Source organism: Chelonia mydas, chromosome 1 (genome assembly GCF_015237465.2).
Source record: "Chelonia mydas isolate rCheMyd1 chromosome 1, rCheMyd1.pri.v2, whole genome shotgun sequence".
NCBI classification, from domain to species: Eukaryota; Metazoa; Chordata; order Testudines; family Cheloniidae; genus Chelonia; species Chelonia mydas.
In genome coordinates this window covers 314,922,739-314,944,393 of record NC_057849.1, presented here as the reverse complement: position 1 = coordinate 314,944,393, position 21,655 = coordinate 314,922,739, and the positions used below count along the sequence as shown (strand labels likewise).

The window sequence follows — 21,655 nt, the reverse complement described above, 5'->3', positions numbered from 1 at the left end:
GTTTTCAACCACCATAAATGAGATCAGAATCAGGCCACATCCTGGGGAAATTATGGCAATGCTGAGCAAAGTCTTATTAAGAAGATTCTCTCCTGCAACAAGATACACTCAACAGAGGAGAGAAAAGGATTTCTGTCCAACCCTGTCACAGCCCAGGCCTTTACCTAATTTAGAACAGTCTACAACAGCTGGCTCAGATCCCTAAGAGACCATACAACAATGGAGAATTGTCAGAGGAGAGTGTAATTTCACTCTAGCCCTTCTGCACACCTCTCACTACATCTCCTCCCAGCACCTTTGTGACCTCTAAGCTGAAGTGTAATGGGCAGGTGGGTGGGTGTGCACACATACATTAATAGTTCAGGATGTTCCAAGAAACACTGGGTCCAGCATAAATGACCAACAGAAAAAAATAGTACTAAAAAAAAGTCTAATTGCTCGTAGGGCTCTTGATGTGGTGTGCAGGGAAGGGGTCAGAAAATAGCAAAAGAGCTGGGAACTTGGTTCATATGGGGTTCATAATGACTAATATAAACCCCTAAGAAAAGAGGATTTATAATGGAAGCATGAACACTCTTCTTTGTAGCAATACTGCTTGAAGGTGTAAAGTCAGTAATATTTCTGTTTTACTTGCTAGACCCATACTGCTCCTTGTTGAAAAATATAAGTACAGCAAAGTACAGCCCGAGATGGGGTGATCAGGAACATTGTGGAATTAGCCTCGAAATACACAGTGAATGTACAGCCCATTGTGGAAATAAGTGAACATTCTGCCATATATTCTAATGGGAACAGGATTGGGGCCTAAACTAGTTAACTTATAATAATTTATGCAGGCGTTTGCAGGTAATATTAGGTTGTATCTGAAAGTGAAAGAGGTACTAGTACTGTACCTTTCACTACTATAGCAGGGATACGTTTCTGTAACGCGGAATATCATATTCCTGATATCATATCAGTAATTATGTGCTGCACCATATGTATTAAAACTGGTAAGTAGGAATAGTATTGAACACTGGAGAACTTAGATTAGCACTTACGTTTGTAGTGACTCTTGCACTGATGCCTGTTGTTAGTGTTTGTGTATATGGCATTATAGGCACTTGTGTAAATAATATGATGTCAGGGCTTGGGCATAGAAGAAGTGTGTGAAACATGAAGCTAAGTGGAGGTAGGTGATAACTTTCCTCCCACTTTTTTCCCATGAAAATGAGGCAGAAATAGAACTCTTGCCTGGATGAGTTTTACTCATGTGAACAGCATCACGTTATGTAACAATACTTAATATTTTATGTACCAAATATCCAGGAAACTGCAAGCTTATCTAGTAAATACACTTTGCACCCACATGTTTCAGTGAATTATGTTTCCAGGAAGGGCTTTGGCTGGTGTCAAAATAATGGTTTGTGTCAAAATGGTTTAAGCTAGATAGTCAAGGCCTGATTTTTTCATTGCCTGCCTGCACTTTGTGTAAGCATTTATGTCTGTGCAAAGTAATGCAACCAAATCGTAATTTTCTACTCACACTGGTGGCAGCCTTTTATTCCCCTTTTTGCATTCACTTTGCACAGCTGTAAATGACTACACAAGGTGCCAGGGAAGGGAGAATCAGACCCAACATATATTCTAAATGGATCCGGATGTCACTTATGCCCTGTCATCATTTCTACAAGGTGTGAATGAACCAAGGATTTTTCATCTGGTAAGAGGCTTTTAGCGTTGAAGATTGACTGGGCCAACTGCCAATCTATGTACTAAGCATTGTCAATACAAGGAAACAATATGGCAGCTTGCTGGAGGAGATGCTGTAGGAACAGAATACTTTGTAGTTAGTTGTTAACACTTTTAACAAAGTGATTCATGCTAAGTAGTTTTATTTTAAAAATGCCTCTATTTAAAAATGCCTCAGTGGTTATCTTCAAATCACCTACCATGCAAAATGTTGTGCTTTTAATATTTTTATTAATCTCCCAAATCTGATTTTTACAAGGAATTTACCTGACTCTCTCATGTGAGAAAGACTGTATAATCTCATCAATGCCAGAAGATATGTCATGATTTCACAAGATACTGCTTAGAACCATGACCCTTTTATATTTCAAGCTTGAAACTTGCCAGTGTATAAATGAGGAGATACACAATTCTATTGGCTTTACAGGGGAGATTAATTTTAGCACCAAAGTGTATATATGTTGTCAATGATCCATCACTACTTAATTGTTACTTAATTAATTCCTTCTTTTACATGATGTGATTTCAATGCATGGAGCTTAACAGAACATTCATGCGCCAGTAGCTAACCTTTTAAAACCTCTGTGATTTTACTGCTAAATTAGCTGAAGTGGGAAATTAAGGAGTCTGAAGAAGCTAAAAGAGAGCTCGCAGTGGATAAAAGGTGTAATTACTTTGACATGGAGCTCACTGCTTAGCTAGTAAAATTTACTAAGGATCTAGCTTCGCCAAGGGACGTGACTTTCTTAATAGAGTTTTCTTACGCACAGAGCAACTTAGCATTACTCACCGTTAATATAAATGACATGCTGGCTGGCTTGGAAAGGTAATTTGTTCCTTACCCTGAGAAATACTGAAGTTGTTTGTATTGACTGGAATTTAAATGAAAATTTTTCTACAAATCTTTATCATACACAAATGTATGATTAAGGTAAATTGGACAAAATGTACTGGCTTGTTTTCATCAACGATTTACCAGCAATGTGGTGTTACTCATACCATTACATTCTATCTTCAAAGTAAAAATATAAATACATATTGCATATTGGATTTGAGAATTTACTTTTTTTTAGACTGAAGACCAGCTGGAAATGTCCTGAGGCCATGGTCTAGTGGTCTGAGCATGGGACTGGGAGCCAGAAACTCCTGAGCTCTAATCCCGGCTCTGACAGTCACTGCCTCTGTGGCCTTGGGTAAGTCACTGAACCTCTCTGCCTCAATTTCCCTAGCTATGCAGTAGGAGTAATAATACTTACCTACCTACATCACAAAGGTGGGTTGTGAGGTTTTATTAGATAATACCTGTAATTGATTAGGAAATTCAGGGTGCTATACAAGTATTATTAATGTAGGCTCTGGAATTATACTAATTTCTCTGGCATTCATATAGCAAGGATAGATCAGGTTCCAGTTCTGAGTATTGCTAAACACAGCTTTCACATTTCCACAAGGCAGCTGATATATATTTTTGTCACCCTCCCAGCTCCATCTCTGCATGTAGAAAGAAAAGGAGGACTTGTGGCACCTTAGAGACTAACCAATTTATTTGAGCATGAGCTTTCGTGAGCTACAGCTCACTTCATCGGATGCATGCTGTGGAAATCTCTGCATGTGTTTCACATGTGATTCTAGGATGTAGTGCAAGGCCCCATGAAGGTAATTACTGGCTGTACACCACAGTTTGGGAGTTCCCTGCAATGCTGTCTGAACACACTAGCCCTGGCCACCTCTTCCTTTTCGTAGTGGTGATGTTAAGTGGACCTCCCACAGAGACGGGGCACGGCATGAGGCTCTCATCTTCCCACAAGAGTTGCAGCAGGGTCCTCCTCCTTAGGAGCTTAAGGTGGCAGTAGGAAGCCCTGTCACAAACCCTGGAGAGGCAGAAGGGGTACCAGAGGGGCCTCCAATACTTATTCCAACAGCCAAGGATGTACCTGCTTGTATGTATAGGCTGGGATCACTGTAATCCCCTTCTCTGTGCTGCTACATACACAGTCATCTGTTATTGGCAGGGTCCCCCAGAGCTGTGGGTCTGGTTGGTAATGCCCTCTTGAGATGTGTGATGCAGTCGAAGCCTGTCACAGATATTATTTCAGGCAGCCTACAGACTCATGCAGATATTTGCACAACCATTAGGGCTCGAAGCTTACTTAAGTTTTTAATGAAAGCTGAGATTCTGGTGTAACTGCACTATGCCAAGAACTGGGCCAATGGCTTAAACATGCCCTTACAGCAAGAAAAGTAAGGCAGAGATAGAAATCCTGATTGTTTCTGCCATTCTTTCTATATGCACTAAAATTAGAAAGAAAGGTATCACTTGACACTGATTTTCTGAATTGATGGGTGTTTGTTTATTAGGGGGAAAAGCTTTTCTCTTGATGGGTAGCATGTGTTTCAGTTTTGTATACTCTGTAGATTCATGCTGTTGGTGCTTGTGAATTCGAGCTGTTATTCCTTTCCAAGGTCTCATAAGATTCACCTCTCCCAGCAGAGTTCCCATTGTTCACATTGAGTGTTTCACGTAATGAATTTGTTGTATCTTGATTTCTCTGTCCTGGGGCTTGCTTCCTTTCTGTATGTGATTGGTGGCTGCCACTATGCATAGTTGGGTCAGACATCATTGGTCAAATTACAGAGCTCAGAAGGTGATTGAAGAGATGGCCTTTGCTCTCTCCATATACTGAATCAGGTGTACATTGGTCTGGTTCCCCAGGTGTAACTTAAAGCAGCTCTAAAGCTCACGCTAATTTATACTGGATGCTAATAGTCCTGAGGATCCAAACCAGTATGCAGATATCTGAGGGGCATACAGAATCTGCAGACTTGTCTATTTTCTCCTGAACACTCTTCTGCACTGACACAGGCTAGGATCTACCATGCTAGCTCTGTGCCACTGAAGGATTCTCTACACTGAGGTGATCCAGCTAGGGCTGGATGCATAGTTTTAGGGCTTCTTTATACCACCAGTGCAGTGCTAACCAGCCACACTGCATTTGAAAGAGGACCTGGGTCTCAACACAGGGCAATAAAAATAAAAATCAGATCTCCCTATCTGTGTTACAGATAACACCTCTGATTATTAAACATGAAGTGATATGCTTCACCATTTAGTATGATGTTTCCTTTTTGCATTACCTTCAGGCTAGGTTGAGTCCATTTTACTTTTAGGATTTAATGCACTAATAGCAACACTTGAGGGTTCAGACTCTGCAGAACATTTGCTTTTGATAACTTGGCCAAATCCTGGATTTCTTAATTGGACAAAACTCACTGGAATCTCAGTTATTGAAGCTAATAAGACTTTTGCTTAAGTAAAGGTTGAGTGATTTACTCCATGTTTCTATAAGAAATAGTATAATATATTTTTTAAAGCTTATTTTCTAAAACCTAAATTTTCAACTAAATTTGACTCAATTATCCTGTAAAATATTATTGGAACTCAGTATTTGCAGAAAATGAAGATCTCTAATCCCCAAATCCAGAATGCTAGCAAAGATTGGGAGTTTTTCCCAGACCCCAAGGGCTCCAAGTTGAAGAGGGATGACAGTGAGGAGTTTTCTGTTGAGAAAATTTAAATTGCTTAGGGAGTATTTTAAGAGGATTAGCTCTTCTCTTTGAGTGCCAAATCCAGGTTCCATTTCAACTGATGACAAAACTCCCATTGTTTTAAATGAGCACACGTTTTGCCCCTATGAGTGTGCATCACTTGGAGTGAAGTGTCTGATTTTAAAATGTGGACTGTCAGCATTTCAAACACTTCCTTGCAAGAATATAGGGAAACTTAGCATCATTCTTCCCTTTCAGAGGAAGTATTCTCAGATATTAATGGAGAACCATGCTAGTCACATATTCATGTCTCATAGCCAACCTCAAAGAAAATGTAAAAGGGGTGCTCATTTCTGCATGTAATATTGTAAAGATCATTACAATTTCTATTCAAATGAAATCAGTTTTCAGGATATAAGATTTTAAAAGATGTCTATTCTCTCTGAATTCTTACTTGTAACTGCCATTTATGATAGAGGCTACATTCTTTAAATAGTAGGTCCTGAATCTGATCTCACTACACTGCTGTAAGTGAGAAAAGAATTAGGCTTAGACTACTAAAATCTACATAACAATTGGTTTTTGTAATTTGATCATCTACTGGTTCTTAGGAATTAGTGATTTACTACTGTTGTGTTGATTTACTCATGAAACCAGCTAGTTTAATGTAAAATAAGCTACACGTATCTGATTCATTTCAGGTCTGCACTGTCCTTTTAAATAAAGTAAATAAAAAAAACAGATTTTATCCTAGGCACCAGTGGCTGGATTCCCAGCTAGTCATCTATTTCATGTTTGGGTAGAATAAACTTTGCTTCTGCTAAAAGGAAATAACCCAAATAGTTATTTTGTTTTTTCTTTTTTTGTACTTTGAAAGCAGAATTCTGAAACGTACATAAAACACATCTGTAACTTTGGCTAGTCACTGACACTAATGTAATGTGGCATACTATCAACCCAACCAATAAGTTGTGATGTCTGAAATTGTTCACTTGCATGAACAACCTTAATAGCTGGTCTTGTGGGAGTGCCTACATTGTTAAATTGGCCCTAATGAAAATTACTTCAGTTTGATGTTCTTTCCAGGGTTCATGCTTCTGTAAGAATAAAACAACTTAAAAATATATGTAATCATGTGGAGGTGAGGTTCACATCCATCCCCAAAACCAAAGGAAAACATTTTTTAAGAATCAAGTGCCGAGGATACAGATGCTTCAGATCAGTAATGGGTGATTCTGTCTCATGAATTTTTAGGAAAATATAGGCCCAGCAGGAAGATGAGATTAAGTTGTATCATTATTATTAATTATTTATGTATGCTATGTGTGTATGTAGTAGGATCACTACAAACACTCAGATACAGTTCCTACTCCAAAGAATTTATAATTAAAAGACAGATACATAAGTAGGTAGGGATTAGTGGAAGAAAAACAACAAGAGACAATTTAGGTTCGTAATAATCTATGTTACTCTAGCACCTACAGGCTTCACCTGTCAGGGACCACAGGTCTCAAACCCTGGGCCATTAGGGGGCTATTAGGGGCTTGTAAATGCTAACCAACCACCCAGTAACCTGCTAACAGTTGCCAGGACTGGAAGCTGAATTCCAAAGTTGCCAGAACTCTGGGAGGCCTGATTGGTTCCCTGCTTGTTTTTAAACTGAACACAGGAACAGGAAGTTGTCCATGCAACTGAGTTTCCCCTGCTGAGGGCTGCTTCCCCATGTTCTTCCTGCGCCTACTGTCGTACTGTGATCTCCCAGACACCTGACCTTGCCTGCCTCCTGCCACCTGACTCTCCAGCTGCCCTCTGGCATAGCTCAGACCCTGATCTCCTGCTATTTGAGCCAGCCTGGCTCCCATGTCAACCCCTGGGTGAGACTGTCCATATCCTGGTTGTGACACCAGCTGATATCGGGGTCATGTTGTGTTTGTACAGTGACGAACACATAATGAGAGACAGTCCCAAAGTGTTTACAATCTAAGTAGACAAGACAGATACAGGATAGGAGAAGGAACAGTCACAGAGCAGTAAAGACACTTGCCCAAGGTGTTTTTTCACTGTAAGTAGCGCTGTAACACTAGGTCTTTAAGAGGGGCTGGAATAAAGAAGGGCTACTAGGATGATCCAACGAATTGAAAACCGGTCTTACGAAAGGAGACTCAAGGAACTTGGCTTGTTTAACCTAACCAAAAGAAAGCTGAGGGGAGATATGATTGCTTTCTGTAAATATATCAGAGGGATAAATACCAGGGAGGGAGAGGAATTATTTAAGTTCAGTACCAATGTGGACACAAGAACAAATGGATATAAACTGGCCATCAGGAAGTTTAGACTTGAAATTAGACGAAGATTTCTAACCATCAGAGGAGTTTCAGAGTAGCAGCCGTGTTAGTCTGTATTCGCAAAAAGAAAAGGAGTAGTTGTGGCACCTTAGAGACTAACAAATTTATTTGAGCATAAGCTTTCATGAGCTACAGCTCACTTCATCAGACATCCGATCAAGTGAGCTGTAGCTCACGAAAGCTTATGCTCAAATAAATTTGTTAGTCCCTAAGGTGCCACAGGTACTCCTTTTCATAGGAGGAGTAAAGTTCTGGAACAGCCTTCCAAGGGAAGCAGTGGGGGCAAAAGACCTATCTGGCTTCAAGATTAAACTCAATAAGTTTATGGAGGGGATGGTATGATGGGATAACATGATTTTGGCAATTAATTGATCTTTAACTATTCATGGTAAATAGGCCCAATGGCCTGTGATGGGATGTTAGCTGGGGTGGGATTTGAGTTACTACAGAGAATTCTTTCCTGGGTATCTGGCTGGTGAACCTTGTCCACATGCTCAGGGTTCAGCTGATCGCCATATTTGGGGTCAGGAAGGAATTTTCCTCCAGGGCAGATTGGTATAGGCCCTGGGGTTTTTCGCCTTCCTCTGGAGCATGGGGCACGGGTCACTTGCTGGAGGATTCTCTGCACCTTGAAGTCTTTAAACCATGATTTGAGGACTTCAATAGCTCAGACATAGGTGAGAGGTTTATTGTAGGAGTGGGTGGATGAGATTCTGTGGCCTGCATTGTGCAGGAGGTCAGATGAGATGATCATAATGGTCCCTTCTGACCTTAATGTCTATGAGTCTACATGGACAGGATACAGTTATTATAGATGAGAACTGTATCCTGTCCATATGTTTACATCGTGTACTAGCTAGTGCATGTGGAATAAAGCGTGGAGGTGATTGTGCAAGAAATTGACAAATGGATGAACAAAGATGGGGAAATGTAGTGGAACAGAGGAGACCGAGCCAACACAAAGCTTGACAAAAGAGGAAGATTTGCATCTTGATTTTGTTTTCTAGCATTGTGGGCAATTGATATGGCCAAGTTCTTGATCCACCATTGAACATCTCACAGACTCTTATGGGGGAGCAGCTGACTACAGCTGAAGTTCAAGATCAAACACAAACACTTTGTGGGATTCGTATCTGTGACCCTAGGACAAATGGATTGCAGATTTTCTTTCTTTCCTTTATAGAATTAAAGTTTTCATGTCTGATCTTGACCTTTAGAGTAGGAAAAAAGCAAGTGAAACCCTAAGAAAGGAAATAACCCTGTGGTATGTTGTTTTTGACACTGTATAAATCAAAGTGGGGCACATATTTTTGTTTTTGTTTTATTTTGTGTGGGGGGGGGGGTGGAATACAAAAGTATAAAGCATGTGCTAAAATATTACACTCTCATTTCACAGAGAGGAGGTCTTCATGGTAAAAATGTTATGACATGAAGCCATTACACATGCATATCTGGTTTGAATCATTTTTTTTTCTATTTTCTGAATCCAAAACAAATCAAAAGTTTATTAAATCATGTGAGGTAACCTAGACCACTTCTTGAACTCAGTGACAAAATTACTACATATATAGAGGAAATGCAGTAGGTGTCATAGTACAGTGATTTTAGTAATGTATTAGACAAAGCATCTGTCAAAACATTACTTGAAAAATTAATCCTAATTGGCTCATCATGTGGAGCACTGTCATTTCAACTGGAAGCCTGAGAAACCATAAACAATAATTAATGGAATACATTGAACTAGGGTAAGATAGACTAGGGAGTGACAGATGTGTGAAAGGCCCAGTTATACTTTATTAGTGATATTTTCAAAGTCACAGGAGGCTGTAAGCTCCTAACTTCCATATTCATAGATTCCAAGGCCAGAAGGGACTACTGTAATCATCCAGTCTGACGTGTAAACCACAGATCATAGAACTTTCCAAAATTAATTCCTAGAGCATATCTTTTAGAAAAACATCCAATCTTGATTTAAAATTTGTCAATGATGCGACTCCACCATGACTCTTGGTAACTTGTTCCAAAAGTTAAATATTCTCACCGTTAAAAATGTAGACCTTATTTCCAATCTGAATTTGTCTAGCTTCACCTTGCAATCATTAGATCATGTTATATCTGTCTCCACCGGATTGAGCCTGTAAGTATGGCCTGCATTCTTTGTTCCTAGATATATGCCTTGACATTTAGCTATTTTAAAATTCATATTGTTTGCTTACACCCAGCTTACCAACAGATCCAGATCACTGTGTGTCAGTGACGTCTCCTTTTCATTATTTATCACTCCCCCAATTTTTGTGTCATCAGCAAATCTGAGTGATGATTTTTTTTTCCAGGTCATTAATAAAAATGTTTAGTAGTATAGGGCCAGGAACCAGCCCCTGTGGAGCCCCACAAGAAAAACACCTGTGGTGATTCCCAGCTTACAATTACATTTTAAGACCTTTCAGTTAGCCAGCAGTTAGTCCATGTAATGTGTGCCATTTTAATTTTATATCTTTTTAGTTTTTAAATCAAAATATCATGTGATACTAAGTCTAATGCCTATAGCAGTCTAAGTATGATACATCACTACTTATCTTTATCAACCAAACATCGAATTGTCTCAAAAAAAAAAAGATAGCAATTTAATTTTCCATATAATTATGTTGACTGGCATTAATTTGTATTACTTTCTTTTAGTTCTTTATTAATTGAGTACCATATCAGCCATTCCATTATTGATCCTAGGCAAGATATCAGGCTGAAAGGCCTATAACTACCCAGATCATTCTGTTTCCCTTTTTAACTGTTGGCACAACCTTAGCTTTCTTCCAGTTTTCTGGAAAATCCCCATTGCCCCAAGACTTATTGAAATTCAAAATTAAGTTCCAATGAGCTCCTCAGCAAGCTCTTTTATATTTCTCACAACCTATCTGGACATGCTGATTTAAAATCGTAGTTGCTGTTGAACATCCTCATAGGCTTTATGACCAGAAGGGACTGTCGTTATTATCTAGTCTGACTTCCTACATGTCACAGGCCACAACCTCACCCACCCACTCCTGTAATAGATCCATAACCACTGAAGACTACTGAAGACCTAAAATCATGATTTAAAGACTTCAAGTTACAGAAAATCCACCATTTACTTCAGTTTAAACAATAAGTGACCTGTGCCCCATGCTGCAGAGCAGGTGAAAACCCCACCAGGGTCTCTGCCAACCTGATCAAGGGGGCAATTCCTTCCCAATCCAAAATATGGTAGACAGTTAGACCCTGAGCATGTCATCAAGACCACAAGCCAGACACCTGGGAAAGAATTCACTTTACTAACTCAGAGACCTCTCCATCTAGTATCCCACCTCTGGCTGTTGGGGATATTTGCTACTATCAGTCACAGATGAGCCACATGCCATTATAGGCAATCTCATTGTATTATCCCCTCCATAAATTTATCTCAGTCTTGAAGTCAGTTAAGTGTTTTGCCTCAACTACGCCCCTTGGGAGGCTGTTGCACAACTTCACTCCTGTGCTGGTTAGAATCTTTCATCTAATTTCAAGTCTAAACTTGTTGATGGCCTGCTTATATTCATTTGTTCTTATGTAAACACTGGTGCTTAACTTAAATAACTCCTCTCCCGCCCTGGTATTTACCCATCTCCCCTCAGCCTTCATTTTCTGAGGCTAAACAAGCCAAACTCCTTAAATCTTCTCCCATAAGGTAGATTCTCAGTTCTTCTGATTATCCTAGTAGCCATTCTCTGCACCTGTTGCAGTTTGAGTTTATCTTTCTTAAACATTGTAGATCAGAATTGCACACACTATTCCAAATGAGGTCTCACCAGTGCTTTTTATAATGGTAACACTTCCCTCTCTCTACTGGTAATACCTTGCTGGACGCATCCTAGGATTGCATTAGACTTTTTCATGGCTGCATCACTTTGGCAGCTCAGTCATCCTGTGATTAACCAATACTCCCACTTCTTTCTCCACCTCTGTCACTTCCAATTGCTACATTCCCAGCTTATTGCAAAAATTCTTGTTGTTAGTTCCAAAGTGCATAACCTTGAGCTTTGCATTTTAAATTGTCCCATTTCTATTGCTCCATTTTTGGGTATGATATTATAGTCCTTGTATATTCCTCCCAATTCCTCCCAAATTTGTGTCATCCACAAATTTTATTAGTACACTCCCACTTTTTGTGCCAAGGTCATGAAAGAAAATGTTAAATAAGATTCGTCCCAAGACTGATCCCTGAGAAACTCTGGTAGAAACTTTTCTCCAGTTTGACAGTTCACCTTTCAGTATGACCTGTTGTAGTCTCCCCTTAAACCAATTCCTTATTCACCTTTCAATTCTTGTATTAATCCGCATCTTGTCCTTTTCAACTAATAATTTTCCATGGGGAACTGTATCAAATGCCTTACTGAAATCCACGTAGATTAGATGTATTGCATTTTCTTTGTCTAGAAAATCAGTTATATTCTTAAAGAACCCTTTACTATTGATTTTAATTTCCTGCATAGGACCCGACTCTGCTTGGCCTTTGGCAGTTATCAATTTTTTCCCTACACTTTCTAACCGCCAAAAGGTAGCTTTCCTTGCTGATTCATCCCATCTTCCATTCTTTGTAGGCTTTTTTCTTTCTCTTAATAACCTATTTGGGATACTTATCCAGTTTGCTCTGCAACCCTTTTCCTATGATTTTTTTTCCCTCTTGTTTGGGATGCAGGCTTTAGATAACTTCTGCAACTTTGACTTGAAGTATTTCCAAGTCTCCTCCGCGTTCAGATCTTTGAGTTCAGTTCCTAACTAATTCCCTTATTTTTTTTAAGTTTTCACTTTTGAATCAATGACCCTAGTTACAGACCTACTTTTGTTTATCCTTCCATTTAGTTTACACTAAATTAGCTCATGATCACTGGAACTTCTATGAGGTCCTCGCTACTTACCAATACTAAATCTAAAATGGCATCACCTCTTTGTTCATTTGGTGACTATTTGTTGAAGAAATCTGTTGGTTCTCTCATTCAGGAATATCTGGGTCTTACCATGATTATTATACAGTACAGACTCATTTACGCGTGGATGTCGGGAGTCAAGCCTTCATGACCGCGTGTTAATGGACCACAGGTTAAGAGGGCCATGCTGAAAAAAGCGATTATGATTCACTTAGAAAAAAACTCAGTTATTTTTTGCTCTTTCTGGCTCACATTTTTTTCTTTCTTATGAAGTCTGTCATTTGCCGTAGATGAATGATTTCAATATTTTCTGCATTTTGCTCCTCCATAAATCTTACAACAGTTTCTACAGCACTAAGGGCTGCTGTGGCCAAAATTTTGACCTTTTCAGCAAAATCCTGGCCATCGCTTTTGCGGTCCGATGTAGCCTCAAATTAATATTTCTTCCTTGGACAGAAATTCTGAAGTCGGGCAATCTTCATCCATCTCCAGCCACACAGTAATGATTTCCAGCAACATATCCAAACTAAAATCTTTTATCATTTGAAAGAGAAGTTTACCTTTATCCTCTTCTGTTTGCATGCATGTTTGTTGGAGGTCTTCCAAAAATCCTTCAAAGTCTGGCTCTGAATCAGTGCCACTGCTGGAGTTTTCCGAGTCTGAGCCGTCTTTGACAGAAAAGGCATCACCGAGAGCCTTCATCCAGCAGTTTTCAATGGACTTTTGTTTTACTCCGTCCCAAGCTTTTTTAACTAAATAACTAATTTCCTTCATGTTGAACTGTTTCAGGAATTCAGAAATGCCTGAAGATGTGCATGACATGATTGCCGAAATCAGCTCCCATCGATAATTGGTTTTAAAATTCTGAATAATGCCCTGGTCTAAAGGTTGCATTTTTGATGTTGTGTTGAATGGTAGGTATAGCACTTGAATTTTTCCATTGCTTGATACCAGTGATTCAGCTGGATGGTGGGCTGGACAATTGTCAAGTAGCAAAAGTGCTTTGGCTTCGAGTTTCTTTGACCGCAGATGCTTACAAACAGCTGGAACAAAGCTGTTGTGGAACCAGTTGTTGAAAATGTGTCTTGTCATCCAAGCATTTTTGCTGTTACCATATATTACTGGCAGTTTGGCTCTACTGAGGTGATTAAAGCAGCAAAGGTTATGAAAGCAGCCAACGAGAAGAGAGGCAAGCTTATGGCTGCCCGTCTTATTACTACAAAAAAGAAGAGTTACACGATGTTTTATCTTTTTAAATCCAGCTGTTTTCTGTGTCTCATAATTAAAGGCTAAAGGCTTCTCAAGTAGCAGTTTTGCAAATAAAGCTGTTTCATCACAATTATAAATTTGTTCTTCGTGGTAGTCTTCATTTCATTAAAATAGATTTTAACTCGGTGGGAAACGTGTTTGCGGCTGATTCATCGGCTGATTGGCTTTCTCCAGAAATCGACACCTGCGCTATGCCATGACGCTTTTTAAAATGACTTATAAACCCCTTGCTGGCTTGGAATGATTCATCCCCCATTAAATTTCCAATTTTTGTCACTTGGGTTTGAAGAATTAGCCCACTTAGCAGCATTCCTTTCAGCCTTTCCTGAGCAAACCATGTGCGCATGGCTTTGTCTGTTGTGTGTTTTGCTGAATACTGCACACGTTTTCACTTAAGCCCCACAGCAGAATCAATATTTTGTACAAAGCCATTCAGTTTACATTAGTTTTTTAGCCATCCTCAGAGAGTAGATTCGGCAATCCCAATATCTTTTGAAACTTTGGCCTGGGTTTCTCCGCTATTTACTCGATCTATTGCAGCTAGCTTTTCTTCTACAGTGTAGGAACACTGACGCTTGCCCTCTGCCATTGTACAGTATTAGGCCTATGGTTAAAATTTTCTAATGTAGTATATATATTACTATATAACTACTATATATTATATATCTCTCTAGCATGACAATGACTAAGCATGAGTGATACATCTTTACCAATATCAGTAAAGACGTACAACACATTTCCGCTCTTCACTTCCTGTCGATTTCTATGTCAGTGAGTTAGTGAGCAAATCTGTAGCGCTACATAGCAAGTTCCTGTTAACGAGTCTCGCTTGTTAAATAGGTAGCACTGGGAGGCATGGCACTACCACGCGTTAAGCGGATTCACGCGTAAACGGGTCTGTACTGTACTTGTCCACGAATCTATATGTAGGAAATTAAAGTCTCCCATAATCACAGAATTCCCAGTAATATTTATTTCATTAAAAATATTAGAGGTCTCTGTCTGTATCCTGACTGAATCCTTGGGGTCTGTAGCATACCCGAAGCACTACCTCAGTGGTAGTGGTAACTATCTGTTACCTTCTTTCCCAAAGTGATTTTTGACTGAAAAAAATTGAAGTGATGGAATGGATAAAACCTTTTTTTTTTTACAGTCTTTCTCATCATTAATATACAATGCTACTCCTTTACCTTTATTTCTGGCTTTTCTTGAACAGCACATACCCTTCAATACCTGTACTCCAGTCATGACTACCATTCCACCGTGTTTCTATTATTCCTATAATATCTGATTTCACTTCCTGCACCAGGTCTAGTTCCTCCATTTTGTCCAGGCTCCTTGCACTGGTGTACAGGCATCTTACATGTTTCTGCTTGGATTCACCCAGATTCCTTGCCCAATTAGGTTCACTCATTCTGCTGCCAGTATCACCTACCTGACTGTTAATGTCATTGCATTGGCACTCTTTCTTCTTGTGGTCTATTCTCCTTTCCTCTATTGTTCTTTTCTCCATTGCTGTTTCCTCTCTTACTTGATTTTCAATATTGAAATCAGGCATGGAGATTACATGAGCGTCTCACAGCTGTCTCCACCAAATCATCCTCTTGAGATACTTGTGGAATAGAAAAATGTTATCATATCATATTAGTTTTATCACATGATATGACTACATCATCTATTTTTCCAAATCCAGAACAGAAATATTTATTGAACACTTCTTCTTTTTCTGCATTATTATTGATAGTTCTACCATTTCCATCTAGTAACGGACCAATAGCATTGTTGTTTTTGTTTTTCTTCCTGTTCTTAAAAAACTCTTAATTGTCCTCTGACTCTGCTGGCAGTAGATTTTGCCTTGTCTTTCTTTGCTTCCCTTATCAATTTTCTAAAATGTTTAACTTCTGATTTATATTCATTACTATCAACTTCCTCTTTCTTCCACTTGTTATATATTATTTTTATAGCTACCTTCACTCACCCTCTAAACTCAGTCATTTTTTTAACCTGTATTGCCTCCTTCATCAGCTGTGGGATTGTGGCTTTTTAGGCATCTAGTAAAGTGTTCTTAAACAATTCCTAATTATCATTCACATTTTTCTGATTAATTTTTTTACTTCCAGCTGATCAGGTTCATAATTGTTTTCAACTTTGTGAAATTGGCTCTTTCATAGCACCAAGTGTGTGTGTGTATGTATGTATATATATATATATATATATATATATCACTGATCTGGCCTTTATTCTGTTTGCACACATTATAAATGTTATCAAATCACTATTACCTGTATGTAAGTTACCATTAATTTTTAGTTGTATGATCAGTTCCTCTTTATTTGACAAAATGAGGTCTACTTGTTGGTTGGAGCACTTTTTGAGTTAGGAAATTGTCATATATAACATTTACAAATTCCAAGGATGTTTTAGTACTGGCAGCTTGAGACTCTCAGCATGTTACTTAAATGAAATCCCCCATAATCACACACTTCTCCCCCTGCCCCTACATATTATACATAGGTATGTAAGGAAACAGTCATCCTGTTCCCTACTGTGATTTGTTTATCTGTTGCAGACCCCAAGTAATGCCCCATCAAATGCTTTATCTGTTAAGACATTGTTCCATAAACATTCAAGTTCATTTTCTTGCAAGTTGTCAGTGAGTCAGAAAGAGGCATTGCCATTTTTGACAACATACGACTCCCCCTCCCCTTTTGCCTACTCAATCTTTCCTGAATAGGTTATAACTATTGATTTTAATGTTCCAGTCACAGGAACCATCCCACCATTAATAACAGCTAGATCAAATTTATGCTAATAAATAACAGCTAGATCAAATTTATGCTAATAAATGAGCAATTACAATTCCTTTTGTTTGTTACACCAGTGCTAGGAGCCTGGGTATAGGCATTTAAATTATTTATTCTCTTCATGTCGTTGGTTCCTTGATTAATTCTGTTCTTGTGCTGAATGCTCATATCTTCCCTCTTTTAACCCATCCCTTTTGTTATTAGTTTAATGCCCTCCTGACTATTCTAGTCAGTTTGTTCCCAAGAAGACTGGTCCCCCTTCTACTGAGATGAAGGCTATTCAAATCATACAACCCTCTCTCCCCATAGAAGGTGGATCAATGGTCTACAAAACCAAAACCCTTCACCACCTACCTAACCAGCAGTTCACTTTCAGAATTTTCTGCCTTCTCTCTCTCTCTCTCTCTCTTTTTTTTTTTGGCTCATGGGACAAGAAGGATCTCCATGAAGATTGCTTGGACATTCTTCTTCAGCACATTTCCGAGTTCTCCAAAGTCATCGGCTATCTGTGAGATATCCTGTGATACAGTGTTGTTAGTGCCAGTATGAACTATCACCAATGGATCCATTGCATCCACTTCAAATGTCTATCTAATTTTAGTCTGATGTCTTGTGTCTTGACTCCAGAAACACAGCACACCATCCTGTTGTCTGCCTGAATCTTTCAGAATGTTCTTGCAGTTCTTCTGTGTATTGAATCCCAGCAAAGATCATATATCTTTCTTGGATTACTGGAGAACTCTTTGTGGACAAGCTTGATTTTCTTGCTGGCTGGGCCAAGTTGCCATCCACAAGTATGTCGTGTATCCCTCTCTGTTCCTGTGGACCAGCTGTATCTATATTCCACACTTTTCACATTGAGGACCTGGGTATCAGTTGGAAACTTCTAGCTGTATGCAATTCCTCCCCTGCTTCTTTTCTCTGGTGGCCATAGCCTGCCTATCCTTGTCTATCTCCAGCTGAGTAGAATGCCACTGTGACCTCCTGCCTCTGGTGGTTACAAACTTCCAGGCCTCCTCTCTGACTGCCTCTCTCTCCGACTCCTTGATGACCAGCTTCTTCCTTCCTGGAATGTGGAGTACTGATGTTTCCTGAATCTGACTTTTAGGAACTCATCAGTTCCTCTAATTCTCAGTGTCAGCTTTACTTGCCCCTCCAGTGAAAGTATCTTCTGCTCCAGCACAGCAACCAACTTGCATTTCATGCACATGAAATCCCTTCAGTCTTCAGGCAGGAAAGAGAACTTGGCACACCAATTGCAGGTCACCATCTCTGGCCATCTTGACATTCCATGTGAAGCTGAACCTGGAAGGAAAGCCTCTCATACTGCCTCTCTGAACTCCCTCTCAAACCTTACTGTTAGCTGCCTCTGTTGTGGCTCTCTTGTCGCCTTGCAAGTCAGTGGAAGTTAGGTACCTAACTGCCATTTGTACCTTTGAAAATCTCCCTCAATATATTAATTAATTATCTGGAATAGGGTTGGGATAGTTAGCAACTTTATTTCTGCCCTTATGTTTTCTCTTCTCCGAGAGGACCAAAAATGGTAATATCAGGTGATACTGATCTGCCCCAGGTGGTCTCTTTTGTGGGAAATTATACAGTTCTTTTCTTCTGCCCCACCTGTTCAATGTGCCTAGGAAGCCACTTGGGTGGATGGCAAGACAGTTTGGCTTGCAACATAACAAATTTGTTGGTTGAATCTCAGGTCTGTACCTCTTTCATGAAATTCAGCTGGCCAGTCCCATTATCTGGCTGAGACTGGAGCTTGGAAGAGAGGCAGCTGGTTTACGGCTCATTCTAAATAACACTAAGGTGATGGTGGTGGGACAGAGTAATCAGGTTAAGAGAATAACAGAAATAGAATCTATCCCTTCAACTGTGGGGCCATTTCCCCCTTTGTTTATGGAGCACTCCTAGATTGTGGAATTATTAGGCCTTGGACTTGGACTGCTGCTGGATGTCCATATAACTGTTGCAGCCAAGAGTTCTTTTTTCTTCATGTGCACTTATCACGTAGGTTGCAAATTTTGCTGTTGGATACAGACTTTACAATAATTATCCATGACTTTCCCACTCTCATATTGAAATACTTCAATGTACTCTACCTGGGGGACTGAAAAGCCCATGTCTTAGGCTATGGCTGAGGAACATACAGTGCAGCTCTGGAGCAGGGGGCCTCTTGCTCCCTAATTTTGGTCCAGTTGTGTGCTGGGCCCATCCCTTAGCTAAGTTACATTAGCCTAAGTGTTGCTTATGAATACCTAGTTTATTAAGTATACAATTTATAATTTCATATTACACTTCTGAACCCTTCTGTAATTTCTGGGAAAGAACTTTTACTCTTGGGATTGTCAACAAACTGATCCCAAAGATGGCCTAGCTAAATTTGTACAGACTTGTATTCCCACTGCTGGATATTGACATCATTAGAGAGAACAGGGATACTTGGGTATCACATAAAGCATAAAGAAACTCCCTTGGAAAGAAGGACATCATACAAAATCTCCCAAAGAGCGAGAGATTGGTATGTTGAAAGACAGACAACATGCTGCTATGGTGAGAGACTTCCTTGGAAAAACATCCTTGAGACCTGGCTGGGATTGTAGCCTTGAGTTGAACAGCTGAGAGATAATTTGGCTAAGGACACCTAGAATGAAGAGAGACAGCTTTTGAGCAATGAGTCACACACAAAAATGTAACCTTAAAGGGAAATGGAAGCAGGAATAATGAATCAGTCAGAAAACCCTGTCACCTATGGATTGTAGTTTCCTCAGGAAGTCAGTGGTGTCTCAAAGATAGCTAGGAGTGCTGGTAGCATAGGACCTGAGGAGGGAGTTGCCATAGCCAGACAATCCTGCTGTCAGGGTCCCAATGCCTGAGATGATGTTGTTTCAGCCGAAACAACAGACTGGACTTCTACATTGAGTGCTTCCGCTGATGTGCACGGGCTGAAATTGTGGAAAAGCAGCATCACTTGCCCCATGACCTCAGCCGTGCAGAACACAATGCCGTCCGCTGCCTCAGAAACAACTCTGACATGATAATCAAAAAGGTTGACAAAGGAGGTGTTGTCATCATCATGAATAGGTCGGAATATGAACAAGAGGCTGCTAGGCAGCTCTCCAACACCACATCTACAAGCCATTACCCTCTGATCCCACTGAGGGTTACCAAAAGAAACTACACCATCTGCTCAAGAAACTCCCTGAAAAAACACAAGAGCAAATCCACACAGACACACCCCTAGAACCTCAAGCAGGGATATTCTATCTGCTACCCAATATCAATAAACCTGGGAATCCTGGATGCCCCATCATCTCAGGCATTGGCACCCTGACAGCAGGACTGTCTGGCCACGTAGACTCCCTCCTCAGGCCCTACGCTACCAGCACTCCTAGCTATCTTCAAGACACCACTGACTTTCTGAGGAAACTACAATCCATCAGTGATCTTCCTGAAAACACCATCCTAGCCACTATGGATGCAGAAGCCCTCTACACCAACATTTCACACAAAGGTGGACTACAAGCCGTCAGGAACAGTATCCCCGATAATGTCACGGCAAACCTGATGGCTGAACTTTGTGACTTTGTCCTCACCCATAACTATTTCACATTTGGGGACAAGGTATACCTTTAAAACGGCGGCACTGCTATGGGTACCTGCATGGCCCCACAGTATACCAACATTTTTATGGCTGACTTAGAACAATGCTTCCTCAGCTCTTGTCCCCTAATGCCCTTACTCTACTTGTGCTACACTGATGACATCTTCATCATCTGGACCCATGGAAAAGAAGCCCTTGAGGAATTCCACCATGATTTCAACAGTTTCCATCCCACCATCAACCTCAGCTTGGACCAGTCCACAGAAGAGATCCACTTCCTGGACACTACAGTGCTAATAAGCGATGGTCACATAAACACCACCCTATACCGGAAACCTACTGACCGCTATTCCTACCTACATGCCTCCAGCTTTCATCCAGACCACACCACACGATCCATTGTCTACAGCCAATCTCTTCGATACAACCTCATTTGCTCCAACCCCTCAGACAGAGACAAACACCTACAAGATCTCTATCAAGCATTCTTACAACTACAATATCCACCTGCGGAAGTGAAGAAACAGATTGACAAAGACAGAAGAGTACCAGAAGTTACCTACTACAGGACAGGCCCAACAAAGAAAATAACAGAACGCCACTAGCCATCACCTTCAGCCCCCAACTAAAACCTCTCCAACGCATCATCAAGGATCTACAACCTATCCTGAAGGACAACCCAGATCTTAGGAGACAGGCCAGTCCTTGCTTACAGATAGCCCCCCAACCTGAAGCAAATACTCACCAGCAACCACACACCACACAACAACAACACTAACCCAGGAACCTATCCTTGCAACAAAGCCTAATGCCAACTCTGTCCACATATCTACTCAGGGGACACTATCACAGGGTCTAATCACATCAGTCACACTATCAGAGGCTTGTTCACCTGCACATCTACCAATGTGATATATGCCATCATGTGCCAGCAATACCCCTCTGCCATGTACATTGGCCAAACCGGACAGTCTCTACATAAAAGAATAAATGGACACAAGTCAGATGTCAAAAATTATAACATTCAAAAATCAGTCGGAGAACACTTCAGTCTTTCTGGTCACTCAATTACAGACCTAAAAGTGGCAATTCTTTAACAAAAAAACTTCAAAAACAGACTCCAAGGAGAGACTTCTGAATTGGAATTAATTTGCAAACTGAACACAATTACATTAGGCTTGAATAAAGATTGGGAGTGAATGTGTCATTACACAAAGTAAAACTATTTCCCCATTTCCCCCCCCCCCCCCACTGTTCCTCAAACATTCTTGTCAACTGCTGGTAATGGCCCACCTTGATTATCACTACAAAAGGTTCCCCTCCTCCCCCGCCCCCCGCCCGCTCTCCTGCTGGTAATAGCTCACCTTACCTGATCACTCTCCTTACAGTGTGTATGGTAACACCCACTGTTTC

The 21,655-nt window shown here is 40.2% G+C and overlaps 1 protein-coding gene across 6 annotated transcripts in view; it reads left to right on the top strand.

Annotated features, from left to right (window-relative positions):
• The window catches only part of TAFA5 (TAFA chemokine like family member 5), a 601,401-nt gene that overhangs the window by 453,688 nt on the left and 126,058 nt on the right, over positions 1-21,655 (top strand). The window contains exon 4 of one of the 6 annotated variants that reach the window (XM_043550993.1): positions 2,805-2,924. The exons of the other annotated variants lie outside the window; for them this stretch is intronic. Within the exon in view, the coding sequence (XP_043406928.1) occupies positions 2,805-2,831 (27 nt within the window). The 3' untranslated portion in view covers positions 2,832-2,924. The remainder of the gene's footprint in view (positions 1-2,804; positions 2,925-21,655) is intronic. 6 annotated transcript variants of the gene reach the window in all.